At 47.4% G+C, this 22,353-nt stretch overlaps 1 protein-coding gene and 1 long non-coding RNA gene across 3 annotated transcripts in view; both read right to left on the minus strand.

Moving 5' to 3' along the window:
- Positions 1 to 22,353, minus strand: part of LOC144107736 (uncharacterized) — a 360,923-nt gene that overhangs the window by 201,831 nt on the left and 136,739 nt on the right. The window lies entirely within an intron of this gene.
- The window catches only part of LOC144107012 (uncharacterized), an 88,201-nt gene continuing 88,001 nt past the window's right edge, over positions 22,154 to 22,353 (minus strand). The window contains exon 15 of the mRNA XM_077639989.1: positions 22,154 to 22,275. Coding sequence (XP_077496115.1) covers positions 22,162 to 22,275 — 114 coding nt within the window. The 3' untranslated portion in view covers positions 22,154 to 22,161. The remainder of the gene's footprint in view (positions 22,276 to 22,353) is intronic.

The following is a 22,353-nucleotide window of genomic DNA, read 5'->3' on the forward strand; positions in this document are numbered from 1 at the left end:
TGGACGTCATCGACTCGCCGGCGGCCTCACCTCCATCGGCCGCGCCTCCTAGTTTCCCGGAGGCGGAGGGGATGCACGACGTCGAGGAGAAGGTGACCGCCGTTGGCGCTGAGGTGGCGGCGTCACACTGCGGTCAGATGCGGGTGATGAACTCCGCAAATTGCTCGGACGGTACGGGTCCCAAGCGGACGTTGGGGGTCTCTGCTGCGCGGTGTGCAGTTGCCCGTAAGTATTCGCCGGGGGTTGGCAGTCTTGAGAAGTTGGGAAACGACGGCGGCAATATCTAGCGATATGCCCTGCAATGCCACACCGGTAGCACAAAGGTTGAGAGCGCCAGCGACCGCCATAAGAGTCCTGGCGAACAAAGTCGCGACGTTGGCTGAAGCCAGGATCTCGCTGCTGACGAACCACGTCTTCTGGGTAGGTGGGCCTCCTTTCTGTCGACTGGTGGCGATAACGTTGGGCAATGTTCCGATCGTCCATGGGCAAAGTGCCGTTGGGTGGAGCCCACGGAGTCGACAGGGCGGCAACATGTTCCTCCGGTGCAGAACTGTGCCGCAGATATTGTGTGTGGCAGAAGGTATCCCGGGATCTGGACAATTCCTCGCGCACAATCTCTCGAATCATATCAGCCATAGAATTTGGAGGACTGGCTTCAACACTGGCTATAGAGGTGACATTGGCCAATCTTCCGAATTTAGGGGTGATTCGACGCAGCTTAAGAGCTTCAAATGTTCTGCAATGTTCTATAACGTCAGCGGTGGTGCTCAGGCTCTCTTTGCTAATCAGGAAATTGTAAACATCTTCCGCAATTCCTTTTAGAAGGTGGCCGACTTTGTCTTCTTCAAGCATTCTGGAGTTAACTAGCTTGCATAACTTTAAGATGGCTTCGATGTATGCCGTGCAAGTTTCTCCGGGTACTTGCGCGCGGTGAAGCAATGTCTGTTCCGCACGCTTCTTCTTTGCCGATTCATCCCCAAAATTTTTCTTTATCTCGGTCGTAAAGGTAGCCCATGAACTCAGTGTATCCTCATGATTGTCGAACCAGTCAAGGGCAGTGGCGGCAAGGAAAAACACAACGTTAGCCAGTTTAGTAGCAGCGTTCCATCGATTGTATTTGCTCACCCGCTCGTAGTGTTTCAGCCACTCGTCAACGTCCTCTTCAGGTTTTCCAAAAAATGTGCGGGGCTCTCGATAATGTGGCCAGTTGTTCGCTGTGGATAGCCCGGGTTGCTCAGCATTGTCGTCTCCAGGCATGTCCGATGGCAGTGGTGGGAAGCCTGCGAGTCTACGGCTCCTTCGGTAGATGGAATGCTCCGTGGTCGATACCCGGCACCTCTCACCAACCTGTTACGTGCTTTGCACGCACGGGGGTTTATTCAAAGAGGGGACCGGTCGAAGCAGGATGGAAGCAGGAAGCCTAGCAGCGTCCTTCAGCTCTCTCTTTTTCTTCCTCTTTCTCCGCGGGTCAGTCCTTCATCTTCTGCTTCTTCCGTCGAGGTTCTGTGGAAGCACGTTACAATATATATATATATATATATATATATATATATATATATATATATATATATATATATATATATATATATATATATATATATATATATATATATATATATATATAGTGGAAGCAGTCAGGGCTGCTCAACGGGCCAGTGAAAACTTGCACAGTGAAAAGGTCACAACTGGTTTCATTATCTAGGTTTGTTCACCAACGGTTTCAGACAGTGGACCATCCTTCATCAGGGTTAAGTCGAATGAATACATATATATATAGCCGCCGCGGCGATGTGCCGCTGGTTTTCTATGGGAGATGAGCCATCGGTGGGATGTGGGTTACTTGGGCTCGTTCGCGACCAAACTTGTTATTCTCGAGCAGCCTTTCACGATTAACTCATATTCTGCCACCTGATTTGCCACCATATATATATATATATATATATATATATATATATATATATATATATATATATATATATATATATATATATATATATAGCACCCACCGATGGCTAGTCTCCTATAGAAAACCAGCGGCACATCGCCGCGGCGATGCAGTTGTAGGGCGGTCATCTACTGATCTAGATTGCCAGGGTTCCAACCCAACCGCGGTTGCCGCGTTTCAATGGAGGCGAAAGGCAAAGGCGCCCGTGTGCTGTGCGATGTCAGTGCACGTTAAAGATCTTCAGAGGGCCTAAATTAATCCGGAGCCCTCCACTGCGGCACTTCTTTTTTCTTCTCTTCTCTCAGTCCCTCCTTTATCTCTTCTCTTACGACGCGGCCCAATTTTCATTGCTTCTACCTTTGCATTAGTGTTCTATAACTCCCAGGGATTGGCGAATAAAAAGAACAGATTCATGAATTATGCATGTATTGATATAAAATCATTTGCTTGTAGTCCATAGAGCAACCAGGGATAGACTCAAAATTCCACCGCTGCAAAAGAACATGTATCTGGTATTTCACGAAGGTAGACGCAAAGATAAGGCTGTTGCCTTACAGGGCAAATTTGGAGGCAGACTCGATGTTCTGTACACAGACGCTGCCGAATGGGATCGCAAGGCAGCACACACAGCGGTAGTGATTCGTGAGTGGGCTCGGCGGACCCAGCGTCAGCATGTGGCTACAGAATTTTTTCTGCTGCCTTATGCAGGCTATCTTCCTTGGTTTGACCGGAAAGTATGCACAGCCTTATACATCATCAGGACACGCATACAGAATTGCTTCGACCACGTCATCCGCACAGGGACATCCCTACTACGTGCCCTGTGACGTCAAATCTCCAGCGCCACCTTTGGGGCACGTGACTTCGTCAGAGCTGCCTTTCAAAGACCGGCCAGCGGGTACCTGCTTCAGTGGCCTCAGCGAACCCAGCGTCAACATGTGGCTACTGAATCCTTTCTGCTGCCTTATGCAGGTTATCTTCCTTGGTTTGGCCGGAGCGTATGCACAGCCTTATCCATCATCAGGACACGCATACAGAATTGCTTGGACCACGTCAACCGCACAGGGACATCCCTACTATGTGCCCTGTGACGTCAAATCTTTAGCGCCACCTTTGGAGCACCTGACTTCGTCAGAGCTGCCGTTAAAAGTCCGGCCAGCGAGTTCCTGCTTCAGTGGGCTCGGCGGGCCCAGCCTCAGCATGTTGCTACAGAATACTTTCTGCTGCCTTGTGCAGGTTGGTAGCTGTTATTCTGCCATGAAAAGCGACTATCGCTGTCTTCTGGACGTTCCGAGCCCCAAACAGCTTCTTTGTTCTGTGCATGATGTTTACTGCGTATGCACTTTGCTTTTGTGCGGACAGCTCGACAAAAACCCCGGTCCCGATCTAAACGATACAAGAACTACTGAACTCCTATAAAACCTTCTCCTAGGACAAAATAAACCGACAAATGAGACAGCTGCACTCAGGACTCAACAAACAGAGATGATAAAACTTATTTCCGATATGGCTCTCAGGTATACGGAGCTACAAAAGCGAGCGGCTGTTGTGGACGCCCTGGAAAAGACGGTCAACTTTCTTCAGGCGAAGATTACAGAAATGAAGGATCAAAGAAGGCTCTAAAACTTAGTTATTTTTGGCATTAAGGAAGATGAAGATGAGGACGCTACTTCATTAAAAACTAATGTTATCACTGACCTTTTTTCTATGACACTTAATATAAATTGCACTTCGGGTGGCAGGATTCATAGCCTTGAGAGAGGTAGTGGCAACCGACCAGTCATCGTATTTTTCCAGAATTACAAGGAAAAGCAAGAAGTGCTGAATAACTATCGTAAGCAAAGAGGTGTAAAAATATCGGTGCAGAACGATTATTCTAGAGATACGCTCAGGAAGCGAAAACTCCTCTGGGAAAGCACTAAGGAAGAAAGACGGCTGAAACAAGAAATGTGTTTAATCAATGACAATCTGAAGATCGGAAATTCATATAGGATGACAATAAAAAAAGGAATAGTTAAGCTGACCAGAACTGAAAACAACTTGCCTTATCAACGACGTGTGGCCCCACAAGTCAAAGACCTACGCCTGCTGAATTTAAATGCGCGCAGCATCGCGAACAAAAGTGAACAACTGGAAGCTGTTTGTTTATAGAATATAACCCACTTATAGTGGTAATAACGAAAACTTGGTTACATGAGTATATTGATGATATTTTTCCTAGCACTTTTCGCGTATTTCGCAGTGATCGAGAGTCAAGAGGGGCCGGAGTTGCCGTTCTAGTAAAGAAACCATTGTTTGCATTTATTTTACAACATACGGCCAATCACGATAGTGTCACGTTAAAAGTCATTTTTTTGGGAGGTAGGGGTCAGAGTATTTTGTCAATTGCGGTATATAGAGCACCCGATTCTCACTCCCAATTTATGAACAATTTTTGTGAACGTATGGCTACATTTACTCACGATAAAATAATATTGACAGGGGATTTCAACTTACCTGGCTTATTTGGAACAAACAAACCCTTAACAGCATGCACAATAGTAACTCTATGTGTATGTTTGAGACAATGCTTGCTAAAAACTTAATACAAGTATTCAACGAGCCTACTCGTATAACTCCTCTAGTTCTGTACTGGATCTAGTCTTTGTTAGCCGTTCAATTGAAAATTTTGAAGTGACTGTTGAGCCTGGCATATTTGATCACAAAAAGATGTTCTTTTCATGTGATTTCAATGCTTCACGCGACTTCCTGTCCGTACAACCTGAAACTGTGAAATATCTTACACGCGCAAGCGATGAAAGTGTGCTGGACTATCTTGATCTTCGACTAAGTGATTTTCAACTTTCTGACGTCACTGTACTATGGTACCAGTTTAGGGAGATATGCAGTCATTGTCTCGACAATTTTATCCCAAACACAATCAGGAAGCATACAAAAACAACACCTTGGATTACACGGTGTATCTCCAAAACCAAAAAGAAATTGAAATGTTTGAAACGGAGTGGCGCCTGCCAGCGCATCACTGATCGCACACGCGCCACACTTACTCAAGTTGTGAGCAGAGCAAAGCGGCACTATTTTCAGATTACTTTGCCTAACTTTATAAAGAATAAATCTGATAAATTTTGGAGCAATTTGTCCGAAAAGAGAAAGCCAGTAGATCAAACACTGCATGGCAGTGCTATCTGTAATGACAAGCAAGTAATCGCGAATAAGTTTAATGAAAATTTCCTGTGTTTTTTTTTCATTCCAGTCAGACATGCGCAAAGCGATGTCCTGCACCAACAAAACGACGATGAGTGTAACTTGATGTCTTTGTCTGGTGTCTGTGCAATGCTTCTTAAATTAAAGCTACGTTCGTCTTCACGACTAGATAACATTCCCAATGTATTCCCGCACCTTTACGCAGAAATGTTATCAACGTTCTTAATCCTTGTTTTCCGAGCGTCCAATTTGTCGGCAAACCTTCCTTCTGACTGGCGAGCGGCTCGTATAGTCCCTGTGCTCAAAAAAGGCAACTCTACTCTCCTCCAGAATTATCACCCCATTTCATTGCTATCATCATGTTGTAAAATGTTAGAATACAATGTCACGGCTTGCTTGATGTAGAGGCCGGCGACGAGCACAGGTGGTGATAGCAGGCGCACAAGAACACAGGAACAGGCAGGTCTGCTAGCAGCAGCGTCGTCGCCGGCACGCGGCAATCGAGCTTCAACCTTCTCTTCGCTACACTACATCCCCCTATAAAGATGCTAACCCGAGAGCAAAAAAACACTTGGCGAAAAACCACACAGGGGACCCGAGAGCAAAAAAACACCTGGCGAAAAACCACACAGGAGACCAGAAATCTTGATGGACGATGTAGATAGCAGCGGGAAATGCAGGCGATTATCGCGCGTTATACGGCTTAAGCCGGACAACGTGCACAATTTCAAGGCGGGGGGAAAGACGAGATAACGGTCGCATTCCTTCGGGCAGCACCTCGTAGTTCAGGTCACCGATGCGGCGAAAAACCGTATACGGGTCAAAGTAGCGCTTCATGAGTTTCTCGGAGACACCTCGACGGCGTACCGGCGTGCACACCCAGACCTTGTCGCCAGGGTAAAAATGGACGTCACGTCAACGGAGATTGTACTGACGGGCGTCTGTACGCTGTTGGTGCTGGAGGCGGAGTCGAGCTAGCTGCCGAGCTTCCTCCGCGCGCTCGCAGACTAGACGGGAATCATCGACTACGTCGACAGACGGCTCGTGTGGCAACATAGCGTCAACCTTCGTGGTGACCTGTCTGCCGTGCGCCAGTTGGAAAGGGGACATACCTCTCGTCTCCTGGACAGCGTTATTATACGCGAATGTAACGTAGGGCAGTACCTCGTCCCAAGTGCGATGGGCGACGTCCACATACATGTTGATCATGTTAGCCATCGTCTTGTCCAGCCTCTCCGTCAGCCCATTGGTTTGCGGGTGGTACGCCGTAGTTCGGCGGTGGCTGGTGCAGCTGAGACGGAGGATCTCCTGTGTGAGCTGTGCCAGAAACGCGGCACCCCGGACAGTGATCAAAATTGCAGGGGCACCGTGACGGAGCACAATACACTCAATATAAAACAGCTGCCTCAGCAGCCGTCGCTGACGGAAGTGCTCGGGACTCGGCGTGTCTGGTTAGGTAGTCGGTGGATATGATAATGTACCTGTTAGCCGACTTCGACGTTGGAAATGGGCCGAAAAAATCTATTCCTGCGTGGAACAGAGCATGCGGAGGGTCGAGCGACTGGAGAAGTCCAGCTGGTCGTGTAGAAGGTCTTTTCCGCCTTTGGCACTCTCAATAAGGTTTTACTTAGTGACGGACGTTCTTAGGAAGTTGCGGCCAATAATACTTTTCTCGAATACGTTTAAGTGTTCGGCTGTAGCCAAGGTGACCAGCTGTAGGATCACCGTGACAAGCTTCGGCCACTTCGTTGCGCAAGTCTTCTGGCACAACAAGGGGCCATGATTTGGACTGCTGTCAAAGTTCTGCTTGTAAAATACGCCGTGCAGAATCCGGAACGTCGGCAGAATACGCAGGAAAACGCGATGCACCATGTCTTCGTGGCTGCTGACGAATCTGAGGATCATTGCGTTGCCGAGTAGCCATATCTGCCGTGTCCAATGCCCCAAGAAAGCCGTTCTCGTCGTCATTATCGCCCCCTAGCGCCAGATTCAAGGGGGCTCGAGGTATACAGTCAGCATCATGATGTTTGTGGCCGGGTTTGTAGATGATGGTGACGTCGTACTCCTGTAGCCGCAGGCTCCACCGAGCAAGGCGGCTTGCGGGATTCTTGAGATAAGCGAGCCAGCACAGCGAATGGTGGTCGGTAACGACGCGAGAAGAGCGACCGTACAGATAGGGCCGGAATTTTGAGGTCGCCCAGATGACAGCCAGACACTCTTTTTTAGTTGTCGAGTAATTGCCCTCCGCCTTCGAAAGAGCTCGCCTTCTCGGCGCCGTCCTGGAATTGCGCAAGCACTGCCCCTAGTCTTTGTTTGCTGGCGTCTGTGTGAAGTTCAGTGTCGGCGTCTCGATCGAAATGGCCTAGTACGAGAGGCGCTGCAAGGGCGTGCTTTAATTGGCGGAATGCTGATTGCTGCTCTTCGGTTCATTCAAAGGGGACGCTATCCTTCCTTAAGGCGGTAAAGAGGCGCTGCGATCTGGGCGAAATTCCGAACGAGATGTCTTAAGTACGCGCAGAGGCCGAGAAAGCTGCGAAGAGTCTTCTTGTCGGATGGTGGAGGGAAGGACTCTACAGCAGCCGTTTTCTCTCAATCTGGCTTCACACTCATTTGGCTGACAACATGGCCTAGGAACTTCAGCTCACTGTATGCGAAGCGGCACTTCGAAGGCTTGGGCGTGAGTCTGGCGGTCAGAAGAGCTTGAAGAACCGCTTCAAGACGCACAAGATGGTCAGCGAAAGTGCTGGAGAAGATGACAACGTCATCCACATACACGAGACACGTCTGTCACTTCAGTCCGGCGAGCACAATATCCACGACTCGTTAAAATGTCGCGGGCGCTGTACACAAGCCAAACGGCATGACCGTGAACTCGTAGAGTCCATCCGGTGTTATAAATGCCGTATTCTTGCGGTCGCGCTCATACACCTCAATCTGTTAGTATCGACTCTTCAATTCGATGGACGAAAAATAGTGGGCATGACGGAGATGGTCGAGAGTGTCGTCGATGCAAGGTAGTGGATACTTGTCCTTCTTGGTCACCTTATTGAGTCGCCTGTAGTCGACGAAAAATCAAAAGGTCCCGACTTTTTTCTTGAGCAGTATTACAGGGGCGGCCCACGGACTGTTGTATGGCTGGGTGACGTCGTCGTTAATCATTTCGCGCACTTGCTCTTGTGTGGTTCCCCTCTTCTTCAAGGAAACGCGGTACGGCGGTTGGCGAATCGGGGGCGTCGCAGTATCTACAGTAAATCTATGCATGGCGACGGGCGTCTGGCGAGCTCGGGATGTCGTCGCGAAACAGTTGTGGTACAGATGCGAAATAGAGAGCAGTTCGCGTGTGTGGGAAGGCTCAAGCTAAGTACCGATGTCCAGGGGCAACGTTATAGTGTCACATGACCCGGGAGGGGCCTCCTCCTCAGGCAGCGAAACCGCTTCGCGAACGTCGCTAAGTTCATCCAGTTGTGCTATAACTACCCCTTTCGTGAGGTGCTGCGGCTCGTTCCTAGAATGTTGACACGCCCGCGGTGAACATTGACGATCCCCCGCACTGCACCAATGCCCCGCGTAAGTAGCATCTGGACACTTCCTTCGAGAACGCCTTCGCCACATGCGGTTGTATCGGCTAGGAGCGGAAGAAAAACTGTCGACAACGGCGGCATGTGAACATGGTCGGCATCAACTTTCATCGCAGCGCGAGGGGTCCGAGGAGGTATTGGCGATGAAGAACGTGCGCGGAGGGTCAACTTGTTCCTCCCTACGTCGATTACAGCGCCATACTCACAGAGAAAGTCCATGCCAAGAATAACATCTTTGGAGCAATTCTCCAAGATCACGAATGTGGCTGGGCACGCCTCACCGTGAATCTCAACGTGGGCAGTGCACTTGCCAACAGGGTTTACGAGGTGACTTCCCGCGTTACGTATGGGCGGGCCGTCCCACTGGGTGGTAACCTTGCGAAGGCGCCGAGAGAAGTTGCCGCTCAAGACCGAGTAATCGGCTTCCGGTGCCGACAAGCGCCGTTACGTCACGGCCGTCGTTTAAAACGTGTACATTGCTAGACGCCACAAAACAGTCTTCGCTTCCAAGGGTGCCATCAGTCGAGCGGGGACATTCCAACGTAGGCGGAGGTTCTTTACTGCGTGCAACACCGGCAACACCACCTCCAGGCGCCACCGTACATAGTTTTCCCGAAGTGGCGAAAGGCTCTCACGGCGTGCATCAGATGGGGGCACGAACTCATGGCATCGAGAGCCGGAATCGGCAGCGGTCTGGTACTGACCATGTACGGGAGGTGGACGACGGACGGCGGTGGCGTAGCTCAGAGATGGTTGGTCGGCTGCAGCTACAATAGGTACGTGTTCGGACGCCAGCGCGTGTCGCAGTTCACCCCGAACAGCCGTCGCGATGGAGACAGATGCAGGCTGTTCACGAGCTGGGAACATCCTTTTCAGGTCCTCTCGGACGACGTCGCGGATAATTGCGCGAACATCGGTGAGGCCAACACCGCTCAGGCCCTACGAAGCAAGACTTGGGACGGCAGGAAGGGCGCTCAGTCGCTAAAAGTGACTGGTTCTTGTAGCCAATGCGTGCTCGATGTCGGTAGCTTCAGCGAAGAATTCGGCCACTGTGGTAGGAGGATTGCGGATGAGGCCTCCAAAGATGTCATTCCGGACACCCCTCATCATATCCCGCACCTTCTCTTCAGCAGCCCGAGGGTCAGCGCGGGCACTCAGACGCAGTACGTCTTCGACGAAACTTCTAAGGCTCTAGGTGGGAGCCTGGATACGAGCGTGAAGCAGATATTCGGAATGCTGTCGCCGGTGCTGGTTTGCGAATGTGCGTACCAGTTCGCTCTTGCACGTCTACCATGATGTTAGCGAAGCCTCGTGGTTCTCGAACCAACATTTCGCTGTGGCATCTATGGAGAAGTACACGTTCTGCAGACATTGGTCGGGTGTCCACGCATTATTTCGAGCTACCCGTTCATAGTGCTGGACCCAGTCTTCAGCATCAAGTCCATCGCCACGGAACGGGGCGATAGATCTTGGGGTGACAGGCACGTTTATAGACAATCCTCGGCGCAATCACGGGGTCGGTTTGTTGTTACTGAGACGGCATGGTGGCGTTGGTCCTGGACGGCCTCGATCCCTGGACAAGAGTCCGGATTCAGGCGCTTGGACTTGCTGACGTCGGCTAGCGCGAGTCTGTTTTTCCCGAGGGCTCTAAGAAAATTTGACGGCGAGCACTTAGTATCGGGCTCGAATTGCGAGGCGGGGTGTGTTGCATGAGCTGCGTTACGCAGCACCTGAACCAAATGTCACGGCTTGCTTGACGTAGAGGCCCGCGGCGAGCACAGGTGGTGATAGCAGGAGCTCAAGAATACAGAAACAGGCAGGTCCGTCAGCAGCAACGTCGTCGTCGGCACGCGGCAATCGCGCTTCAACTTTCTCTTCGCTACAACATCATTGCCAGTTACGTAACTGAATTTTTTAAATAACAAAGGTTTTGTGAATCCACTTCAGCATCATTTTAGGAAAGGTTACTAAACTGTAACTTAATTACCTTAAGTTGTGGACAGCTTCGCAGAAATCATCGATAGATGAGGCCAAGTAGATGCAATTTTTTTAGATTTTACGAAAGCGTTTGATCTTGTCTCACATAACTAATTTGTAAACTGATTTTCGCTGGTCTATCTTCTTAATCAAATAGATTACTGCATGCCTCACTGACAGAACCCAATTTGTTCGTGTTGGTGGTCACTCCTCGCGCTCTCTCCCGGTAACATTTGGAGTCCCTCAGGGAAGCGTCCTTGGCCTGTTACTTCTTATCTATATAAACGATATTGTTAACGTTATCACACATCAGTTCAAATTAGGCTGTTCGCTAATGACTGCGTTTTATTCGCGGAAATTAAAACTCCGGAGGACCAAGTACTGCCTAACTCTAACCTCAACAGCAATAACGATTGATGTTGCAGACACAATAAATGCTGTAAAAACAGTTTTCATGAAAATAACTTTCAAAAAACACAGTCTGCCCAATCAGTACCTCCTATCATCACGGTGCCTATCAGAAGTAACGCAGTACAAGTACCTTGGTGTAACAAAAACTAATACCTTAAGCTGGAATGCTCACATTTCTAACATTTGTGCATCATCCTTCCGTAAACTGTGTTTTCTGATATACAAATTAAAACGAACCCCGTCCCCAACTAAGCTTTTAGCTTATACGTCAATCATTACATCAAAATTAGAATATGCCTGTATAGTGTGGGATTCTTTCACTAAAACTAATATCCATGTGTTAGAAATGATTCAGCGAAAAGCAGTTCGTTTTTTTTTCTAAATTCCGCACTACCGATTTCCCTACAACTTTAATGAATGGTAATGGCATACGGACACTGGAAACCCGAAAAAAGCTTTTGCGATTAAAATTTCATTTTTTGTTGAAAAATATCAAGTAAACAATGAGCCCAAACCCTTACCTAAAACCACTAGTGACGCGATTAACGAGACATCGTCACGCCCAGTCCTTAACACCGTATCGTGCCACAACAAATTTGTACAATTATTATTTTGCCCGAACAATAACTGAGTGGAACCAGCTTTTTTAAGTTGACTGATAAGCACTGAGATCATTGCAAATTTTTTATAAAGACTTTAGAATGTTGTATGTCTAGTTCTGGTGAAAAACAAACTGTGTTCAATTTACCTATTTTTTGTTCGAATGATGCATGTGTTGTCTTTTGGTTTGTTTATCTTTTAATTTGTGTGCTAAATGTTACCATGCCATGTATCTCGTTGTATTTCCCCTCCTGCCCGGGCCTTCCAAGGCTGGCAGTATTGAATAAATAAGTAAATAAAATAAATGAGACACTGTCTCGTGGTGCACCGTTAAAAACACAAGTGCGACTGAGGCAGGAGAAGTTGCCATTGCTCTAGCAATAATTGAAAACGGTACAAGGGTGATAGTGACTCTAAGGCAATCATTAGGAACAATGATATGGGCAGAATCTCGGCTGCAATCGTCAAAATTCTGAGGGGCACGTACCATCAGAGATAATCTCGCTGATCGGGTCCCCGGCTCATCAGTGCCTGTGGGGGAACGAGAAGGCGCAGGCGACCGCCCGAAAGCTCAGTTTCCGATCGATCGCCGCTGACGCGCCGCCTCCACGCGGGGAACACCTCCCATCGGGTCACGAACTCAACATTCGATGAAATCATTTCTCATTATAACCTCGGTCGTAAGGCCTATACCGCAACAGATAAACGGCTCAGTAGGAAAAAAGAAATCAAGTGGAGGAAATTGCAAACCGGGGTGCTTCCAAAGCCTAAACAGTACAGTAAATAGCATCCAGAAGTCTTTAATTCTAGATTTTCGCACTGCAATCGCAATGCAGATCTAGTCCGCATGGTCTGGACCTGCCCATTTTATAACGACCTGAATAGAAATGTAGAATCCTGGCAGACTTTATTGCTCAACCACGAAGCAGAACAACAACGCAAAGTCATCGGTCTCACCCTGTCCTCCGCCGAGTACCAAGGGATTCCGGCCGACGTTTAGGGGAATGAATGGGAATTTAGGCTATAGCCTTCTCCTCCGTAGTTTTTGACGGGTGCAAATTAAAGCTTTTTTTCTGTCTCTTTCGTAGCTATCCGATGAACTGGTATCTGTCCATGCTAGTTTTGAACACCTGAACCAGTTTGAAAACCTAACCGCCCAGCGCACCCAATTTGAAATTGGCTTGACTGCGCAAACTGACCAGCATTTTGTCGTCTACACCATTCCCAATTACCATTCCCAATTACTGCATGATAATTTCTAGCAGTAGGAGATCAGGTTTTGTCGACGTTTATGGCGTGCGTGATATGCAGAAAGCAAAACAAGAATTTCCGGAGTTTCATGTCGCCAATATTGTGAGATCGGATCTGTGCTATATAGTTGGCAGCATGCACCTGAGCTACTGCGGCTCGGGGAACGAAGTTTCTTCTCACTCTGTGTGTCAAAAACGTTGTACGACCTGGAAAACACCAATTTTTGCCGGCGATTACGTCGCATGGTGAAAACAATCAAACCAAATGCTCTCGATATTTCTACAAAAGTAAACTCACCATTTGGTTCTACATTCTCGTCTAAGAACAGTGTGCTACAGACGGTATTCGACGGAGGAAGTGCTTAACTTTACCATAACATGTGTCTTTTAGTAGTACAGATTATGCTCTTGGTGAAATTCGCTGCGCGGGTTCTACTCCGCTGAACGTTCGAAGGGAAAAGTCAGAAAGCACACTGAATCTTGCTGGAGCTTGGATAGCCCCTTAAAACTATTACTTTGATCATGCTCAGCGTGATTCTGCAGTCCCGTGACAGGCGCCTGTACAAGAGTCAGGAATTCACGTCATCTACGTCTCTTTTGTGTAAAAGTGACAGTTTTAGCACTTCCGTCTCTTAAAGAGACATCCTCTCAGGAGAGAAGCATGTCACACTGTTATATCTTTAAATATAGTTTCACAACAAACAAAACATCAACAGAAAAACATCCTGAAAAAACCCGAAGAATGTCCAATGTTCTTGAGGAAGTAACTGAAGTTTTGCTACTGTGCTTGGCGTCAACGAGTCTGGACAAATACAAAAACACGCACAGTATGGTTAGCTAGCTTTTGCCAACTCAATTAACTTAATGCACATATTGCCATAATTATGAAAAACAAGGCAGCCGAGGAAGTAACCTATGTCGACGCGTCAGGCGGAAAATACGGAGTGGCAGTCTCGGCCTTGGTAGACGGAGACGGTGCACCCAAAATTACTGTCTCATCACCCTTTCCGAGACATAGTTACGGCCGAATAAGTTGCAATTGCGCTCGCTTGCGTCGGCACCAGAGCATACATAATAATTAGCGACAGCAAAACCGCCACTTGGGATTTTGCTAAAGGTGGAATTTCGGAAGAAGCCAGACGCAACCTCTCAACAAACCCAATTGACAGAAAAATATTCATCATATGGGTACCTGTGCATGAATTTGTTCCTGTAAACGAGGCTGCACACACGCTCCCTCGAGACCCCTAATATCGGGCAGCCGTAGAGCAGCTGAACGCAAGGGAATGAAAGATTGCATCATTACATACCACGAACGTAGCGAACACTATAAAAATTACCCACCGATGTTGCTCAGTGGTTAGGGCGCTCGACTACTTATCCGGAGATCCCGGGTTCGAACCCGACTACGGCGGTTGCGTTTTGATGGAGGTGAAACGCTAAGACGCCCGTGTGCTTTGCGATGTCAGTGCACGTTAAAGATCCCCGGGTGGTCGAATTTCTTCCGGAACCCTCCACTACGGCACCTCTTCCTTCCTTTCTTTTTTCACTCCCTCCTTTATCCCATCCCGTACGGCGCGGTTCAGGTGTCTAATAATATATGAGGAAGATACTGCGCCATTTCCTTTCCCCAAAAATTAATTATTATTTTTTCACTCTAAATTACATAGAAGAATATTTCCACCCACAGATCGGTCTTTCACTAGTAATGAGGCGCGCATTTGGAGCCGGTTACAATCTGTACAATACATCTGCCCAGTCTGGGTCTACCTGACCGAGATCAGGGATGAAAAAGATTCAAAGTGTAAAAATTACGGTGAAAGGGGCACTCTTCATCACATAATTTGGAAATGAGCTGATTCCCCGGGGCGCCGGCTTAAACATCAGCAGTATAAAACCCTGGGAAGTTTCGCTGCGGAGCGAGGACCCGGCTATCCAGCAGCAAGCCACCTGCCTGGAGGCTGAGGCCGTCAAGAAACAATGCATCTTCACTTGTCCATCATCTGCGGAGAATCCCCTACCTGGTTCCCAGGCCTGCGTGCCGGGACCGGGGATTTGGAGACTCCTTTTTGGTGGACAATGCAGTTTTCATTAATTAATTATATAATTAATTCATATCGCCTGGGAGCTAACCTACTGAATGTAACTTAAGCCCATAGTTCGAAGGTGCTACCCCCTTTCAGACAACTTTGGCTGAATACTTGCACCAAAGTCTTATTGGCTTATCTTTTTTTTTTACCAGGCCTCAATTACAGTACACAACGTGCACAATCCAATAGGTCTTAGCGGCGCTACTTAATCATCCGAAAACGCGTCTCACATCAGTGATTATTTGGTTTCTTCTCCCTTAATGATCCCATGTCTCCAATAAAGATTTCCATTGAACATGGAAATCCTCATCGCAGACTGCGTTCCAGAGAAAAGAGGGTTTTGTTTGCTGGGACGCGCTTTGGGACCATTAAGGGATAATTAGTGTTACAATCACTGATGTGAGACGCGTTTTCGATAATTAAGTAGCGCCGCTAAGACCTAGTGGAATGTGTTGTGGTGTCCTTTAAGACATTTTACAATTTCTCATAAGAAGCTTTATTCATGACAGCAATGATTATAGAGTTAGCCAGACAGAATTTTATCACTATAATCCTTAAAGTACGGAAAAGTAATTCTGCTGTCTATGCTACGCCTTTTCAACAGCGCTGTGTTGGTTTGGTCCGGTTAAGGCGCTCCGTGTTTTTTGGAATACTGGCTAACTTTACTCACTCCAGTGTTGTGAGACACACAAATGTAAATAATAACTTGATTATAGACGTGGTATCTGATGCCAGTTTGTCGCCCATGATAATCATACATTACTCCCATTCCCAACAAACACTTTCCGTAAGAGTTAAACTGCTTTTCGGACTGATTCACTATCTTGAAGCCCGTTGCTATCGTCTTCCATACCAGCTAACGCGAGATTGCGCTGCTGGACCACGGGACAGATAATAAATGATAAGCAATGAACGAAAAGCAAACACCTTAAACACAGGAATAGCTTGAAAAAAAAGCTGAATTTCATCACTCGAAATCGTCTTTCAATGCAAAAAACTTTGGGGTTTGTGAAAATTCTATTCCTCAAATATTGAAAGTAGACAACTCTTGCACCTGCAGACGTACGTAAACTTTGGTCGGCTAAGCATTGGACAATAATATTCTAAATCTTTTGACGTTGCAAACCTTTAGCCTTAGTTCATAGTCAAAATATATCCAAAATTCTATTCCTCAAATATTGAAAGTAGACAACTCTTGCACCTGCAGACGTACGTAAACTTTGGTCGGCTAAGCATTGGACAATAATATTCTAAATCTTTTGACGTTGCAAACCTTTAGCCTTAGTTCATAGTCAAAATATATCCAGTCTAGTAGTTTTGTTTTACGATATCCGCCAAGTTTCTTTTTTATATGAGCGGAATATATGAGCGGAATCATTTCGTATATTTAAGGCCTGTGGTGGTCTGTTCTCGTCTTTTTCTCTTCCATGCAGGTGAAGCATGCGAGGTCATCAGACCTAAACTATGTAATGGACGACGTCGAGAGATTGGAAGTGACGATAAATTACACGAAGTGGGATCTAAGTTTCATGAATCCAGGAATGATACCACCAATCAGAAAAGTAAAATAAAACACCTTATAGCAAGATTTTTTTTTAGTGGTTTCAATCATCACTGCGATCTTTATGAGGGGCGACGGCGATACATACATATGGCGCCGCAGCATAGCAACGTCCTAAATAATTCCAGTTTAAATGAAGCAGTCACATCAGTGCTTAGAACATTTCTTATCACAAAATCCAAATTGCTTTCGGCGTGAACCAGTTCAAAATCGACCGATATGTAGTGTTAACTCGTCTCCAAGGCTATTAGGAAGGAAAGTTGTTGTCGCAACAATATTTGGGGGTAATGGTTGTTTAAGTGTCCACGTAAAGAAAGTGAAGGTACTCTGTGTAACTGCGCCTTGCGGAGGCCACAACATATTGCAAAAACCGGTAATGCTGTGATGTATTCCATAGCATTTTATATCGGAAGAGCTTTACCTTGAAAACTATTTTTTCCTGCGCAGTCTGTATGCAAGCGCCTAAGTATATGCATTACCCTTCGTCCCCGCAACATCAGCACGTCTGGCACAAGTTCAGAATAGTTCGAGAAATGTTTTGCATATTCCCATTCACCTAAATGTGTAAAAACGCTCCCTATAATGCTACGTATGAAAATTCCAGGCAACATCAGGCGAAAATCTTGCAATATTATTGGATATTATTTTTAGTCTGAATCAGCTGTGATCAAATTTCGCTGGTAGCCCGGCCAAGTTTCGGCCACTGCTCGGCCTAAATTTGGAGATCGCCATCGTGTCGCGCACGCATATTTATGGCTGGACATTGATTTGTCAAATCGGGCCAGATCAAATTTCTGGGCTGGGCCGGGACGAATTTTGAAAATGGTGCGGACAAGATTTCGAGGTCTCCATCGTGTTGGGTGCTGTCACTGTTGGTTGGACATCGATTTAGGATCATATAGGCCAAGGTCATGGTTTAAATCTGTCAAAAGTCAACCTGTTGCTATGCGGTGCTTCTCAAAGTCACATCAAGGTCAAATCATGCAATGAATGGTGAGCTACATTTGCTTTCAGTAGAGCTACGCTCTAAAACGGCCAATCAGTCAGTAGGGGTTCCTGAGGCGACGGAGCTGTAGCTTGTACCCGCCGTCTGATTGCTGCCTCCTCCACGTTTGAATGCCACGTCCTACGCTAGGGCGCCTTCCTGAACACTTCGCACACCCGCCACGTGAAGCCTGCACTTCTCGTTACATACCGCACTTCCTTCTCTTGTCTTGCGGGCCACGCTTTCGTGTCCGTGCAACTCAGATTGGCCAGCAAGCGGGACGCTCCGAGGACGACGCACCACACACGCCGCTTCCGCACGCGCGCACCCACATCACACCGCTTCCTTTCGCGCTGTTCTCCTTGATATTGTTGATACGCCCATTCGCAAAGCAGCGTTCCTTAGTGCCTCAAAACACCACATCCTTCTTAATTTCGTCTAAGTTCGACAAATTTATTTTCCAAACAGTAATGAACAGAGCAACCTTCTTCCTGCACAAAATTTGGAGTGCATTTCGTCCGCCACAATCATCTCGTCGCGAGTCCATTCTTTTCATCCACAAAGAGGTTGCCTGTGAGAACTCACTGGCACTAGAGATAGGATGAAAAGCGAAAGACTGTTTCAGTGAGAAATAGCATTCGTAGATAAAGGAAGATAAGAAAAGATGAATGATGAAAGGCGACCCTCAAAGCCACAGTCCGGCTTTTACAGAGGATAGCGGAGTCCATAAAGTTACGGCAATAAGAGAAAAACAGAGATACATACAACAGAATCAAAGTGAAAAACAACAAAGAGTACAAAAATGATTTTATATAATTACTTATTTATTTTCAATACTGCCAGTTTTATCTCATGGAATTGCAGGTAGGCCAACAACAATACCAAACATGATACATGCAGGAAGTGCACTCATGAGTTACATGACAGAAAACCATAGACTTTGCCTCTCTTGTAAATTGGGAATGTCAATGTAGAGCTGGTTTCGTCCAAGAGGGCTTGGGGGTTTCTTTGGGCCATACGACTGCGTAGCGTGGTCTGTCGTGGTCTGGGGCTCTGTGGTCGTCACAGTCGGGGTGTCAAGTGCCTGCTGCACTTCTTCCCGTACGGCAGCCATGAGAGTCGTTGCTTGTGGCTGTGGGGAGTATAGAAGCAGTCTTCGCTGCTCTTCGGGGATGATCTCGCGGATAATGTCCCGTGGGCTCTCATTCACGGTCGTTGAGGTGTCCGCATGCCTCATGGAGAAAGCTGATGTAGTCCGTGCTGCCGAGCTCTGATGTCGAGGATATTCTCGATCTCAGTCGCTTCGATTGTGAATTAGACAGCCACCTCGGGTGGGTTTCGGACCAATTCTGTGAAACATTCATCTCTACAACCCCGCGACATACTACATACATACATACATACTACATACATACATACATACATACATACATCTCTACACCTCTGCGACATACTAGTCCCGAGCAGCCAGTCGGCTTTTTTTTGCTGACAATGCTTGTGTTTTCTTCCTTTTTTTTTCCTTATTCCTTTCATGTTCGCAGGGAACCCCCGTGACTCTCGTAGCAGGTTTTAGCTGAGCCATTCAGAACGATAAAGAGGTGCCGTAGTTTTGCTTGGATGACCCCTCAGTTTTATATCGTCTGCTGAAGAACCAGCGTTGATGATGCGTTGCCCTCCATCTTAGGAGCGTTGCAGGTCCACGGTTACCCAGCACATCTACCATACGTCAAGTAGTGGTGACAGCAGTCCTGGCAGTGAGAAAGACTATGAAAAAAAGCTTCGAAAAGCGACTATAAGGAGATCACTTGCGCGTCGGCATGGGACGGCACGGTAACCAAGGGAGAGGAAATGGATGTTGCTCTAGCGGCCGCGGAGAGTTATCATGCGGATAAGTCCTTAACAATACTCACAGGTTCGAAAGAGGCATGCCGTAACTACATTAGCGGCAGAATAGGTCATAAAGCGCTCCAAATCCTCCTCCGCGCAGGCCTAACCAAAGATCACATTAGACACACCATTTGCTGGATACCGGGACACAGAGATAGAAGGCAACCAAAGGGTCGATAGAGTCGCTCGCGAGTACACTAACGGAGCACTCTTGAACGAAGACCCGGAGGACTTCTTGAGGGTAACCCCGACGTACTCCAACATTCTAAACTATTGCAGAGGAACGAGACTAAAGTATCCTCCTCCTCACAACAAATTAAATCAACAAGAAGCAGTTTACTGGAGGAAGCTGGAAACCGGAACCTTCCCCGTGGTGCGGTGCAAGACCCACCCTATACCATATTACTTGGGAATGTGACAAAAATAAAGCATTCCATGGCTCAGGAAATCCGAGTGCGGATCAGCGGCAACCCAATCCTCCAAAAGGATTGGTCATCCATGCCCAGCGAGCGGCCAAACTCAGTAGTGCCCTGGAATAGGGGCGCCGCCCTCTGCAAGACGGAGGGAGACACCTGCTTGAAGATGAAGACCTCTCACCGAAAGACCTTGTTAGAGCATTAACATGTATCCTATCCTATCCTATCCTACAACACTCTGGAGCAACCTAGAATCAGCTCCGCTTGGATGCGATAAATCGAGATAGAACTGGTCGCAGCTTGCATAAAAAAAGCGATAAGCAGCGGGCCGGCATGTTTGAAGAATGAACAAACAGTCCAAGGATACGCGTCAGTATCTATCGTACGCTCTCAATACTTTTCAGTCAACGTTCTTTTCTGGCTCTCACCAACCAATAAAGTCCGCACTTCAGAAGATCGCCTGCTTTCTTTTCCCTGAGCTGCCTCATTTCTGGATTTTTCGGAGCTTCGTAAGCTTCGAAACGGCCGTGGCCGACAAGGCCTAGCTTCAGTCTCATATCCAGGGCCATAGCCTTGGCGATGTCTCCACCTCTGCAGAATCCATCTTTAGTGATTGAATCTGCAATTCGTAAATTCTGCACTTAATGGTCGTAAGCAAAGAAGTGAGTGCCCAGTCAATTCGCAAACAATCATTCCACGCTTCAAACGATCGTCTGCTCGTTTTCCTTGTACTGCCTCATTTTTGACTTCGCTGAGGGCCCCTAATGCTGTCCTCCTGCTCCTCTCAGATTTACTTCTATTTTGGAGCGATATTCTGCTCCTAATCGCCTTAACAGCATCTTAACGGCAACTACTTTTTCTCTCCAAACCAGCTCCGATACCACGGTGCTTTTGGGAGAAAAAGTAGTTGCTGTTAAGATGGCTCATCCGGTTGGCATAATTGAGAGAAAGGTTGCGCAGTTGGCACCATTTAAGATATCAGCAATGGGATTTATATCCCCAAGTAATGTACGTAAATTGTAACACAAAAATATAAAACCCATTCCTGATTATCTTGGTTGGTGTCAACTGCGCATCCTTTGTCTCCTTTACACCAATCTCATGAGCCATCCTAACAGCAACTACTTTTTCTCTGAAAAGCACCGGGGTATCTGAGCTGGTTATATTCAGCATATTGCTTAAGATGTCATTCGCAACTCTCCTAACCATTATGCTGAAGATAACCATCTCAGAAACCATGCTGCCTTGGGGAGAAAAATTAGTTGCCGTGAAGATGCGCTAACGCGATTAGGAGCAGAATATCGCTCTGGCATAGAAGTACGACTGTGCCCTGAACGCCTGTAAGGTAAGGGAGGGTATATATCAGGCGACTGATGTCCACGGCCTTAGCATTCGCGATGGTCTCCACCTCTGCAGAATCCATTTTCAGTGTTTGAATCTGCAATTCGCAATTTCGCCGGGTATCCCCTGCCACCATGACTTTCTTACACTCCGCCAATCTCAAACTCCGCCCTATTCAATTGATATGGGTCACTGTGCACTCATCCCATCCAGGGAACGAGGCAGCCCCCAATCATGCCAGAGTATTCGTCCACCGGGATGTGGTGTCGCCCGAACTGCGGACAGCGAGAGATCGCATGGTTACATGCCACCACCATGCACTACCGCACGTATTTCACTCGGCAAACGACAAGAAATTGCGTAGAGGCAACTCCAAGCGAACAGCTACCGGAATCTTGGGGCAGGTTACGCTGGGGCTACTCTTCCTGCGACTTATTTGGCCACCTGATTGGGCTATACCCTACACAATCGGATGCTTTTGTTGACGGATGTGTGTGTGGAGTGTGCGCGTGGTAGGGATGCTGGAGCGAAAAGACGCCCGCAGCTATATTTGTGACGGTACACTGACGTCACGAACAGCTGGTAGTCCTCTCCGATAGGCGTAAGTACAACTAGCCCGCTTACGTGTCCGCCCACGTTCTCCAGTTGTGTACTTAATTTCTGCTCCTTTGAAACACCTACACCGGCTTTCACAAGGCAGAGCTTTTCGCGCTAAAGATGACCACCTGCATATTTCAACTGACATCGCTCTGTCCTCGTTCTCTCCGAACTTACCGGTTAGTGCCTCTTAATATTCTTTCGTATGCATCGCCGAAGACTATTGAAAGCGAACAAGAGCGTCAAGTCTGGTTTTAGTACCAAGGTTTTTGGAGCTTTTTTATTCTGAAGGCAAGGTTAAAAACCGGTAACCACAAACTCAAGAAAATATTAACAGGCTTAAGTTTCTCTCAAGCACCTTGGCGACATCCTCGAGCAGTTCCGAGTCTTGAAGCCAGCAGGACTTAATGCCGTGCCCCGCTGCATACGCCACCTGCATGCAACGCAAAGATGTTTTGACCTCGTTGGCTCCAATAATGTGGGCTTACATAAACTGACATCGATCACAACA

Source organism: Amblyomma americanum, chromosome 10 (genome assembly GCF_052857255.1).
Source record: "Amblyomma americanum isolate KBUSLIRL-KWMA chromosome 10, ASM5285725v1, whole genome shotgun sequence".
Lineage (NCBI taxonomy): Eukaryota > Metazoa > Arthropoda > Arachnida > Ixodida > Ixodidae > Amblyomma > Amblyomma americanum.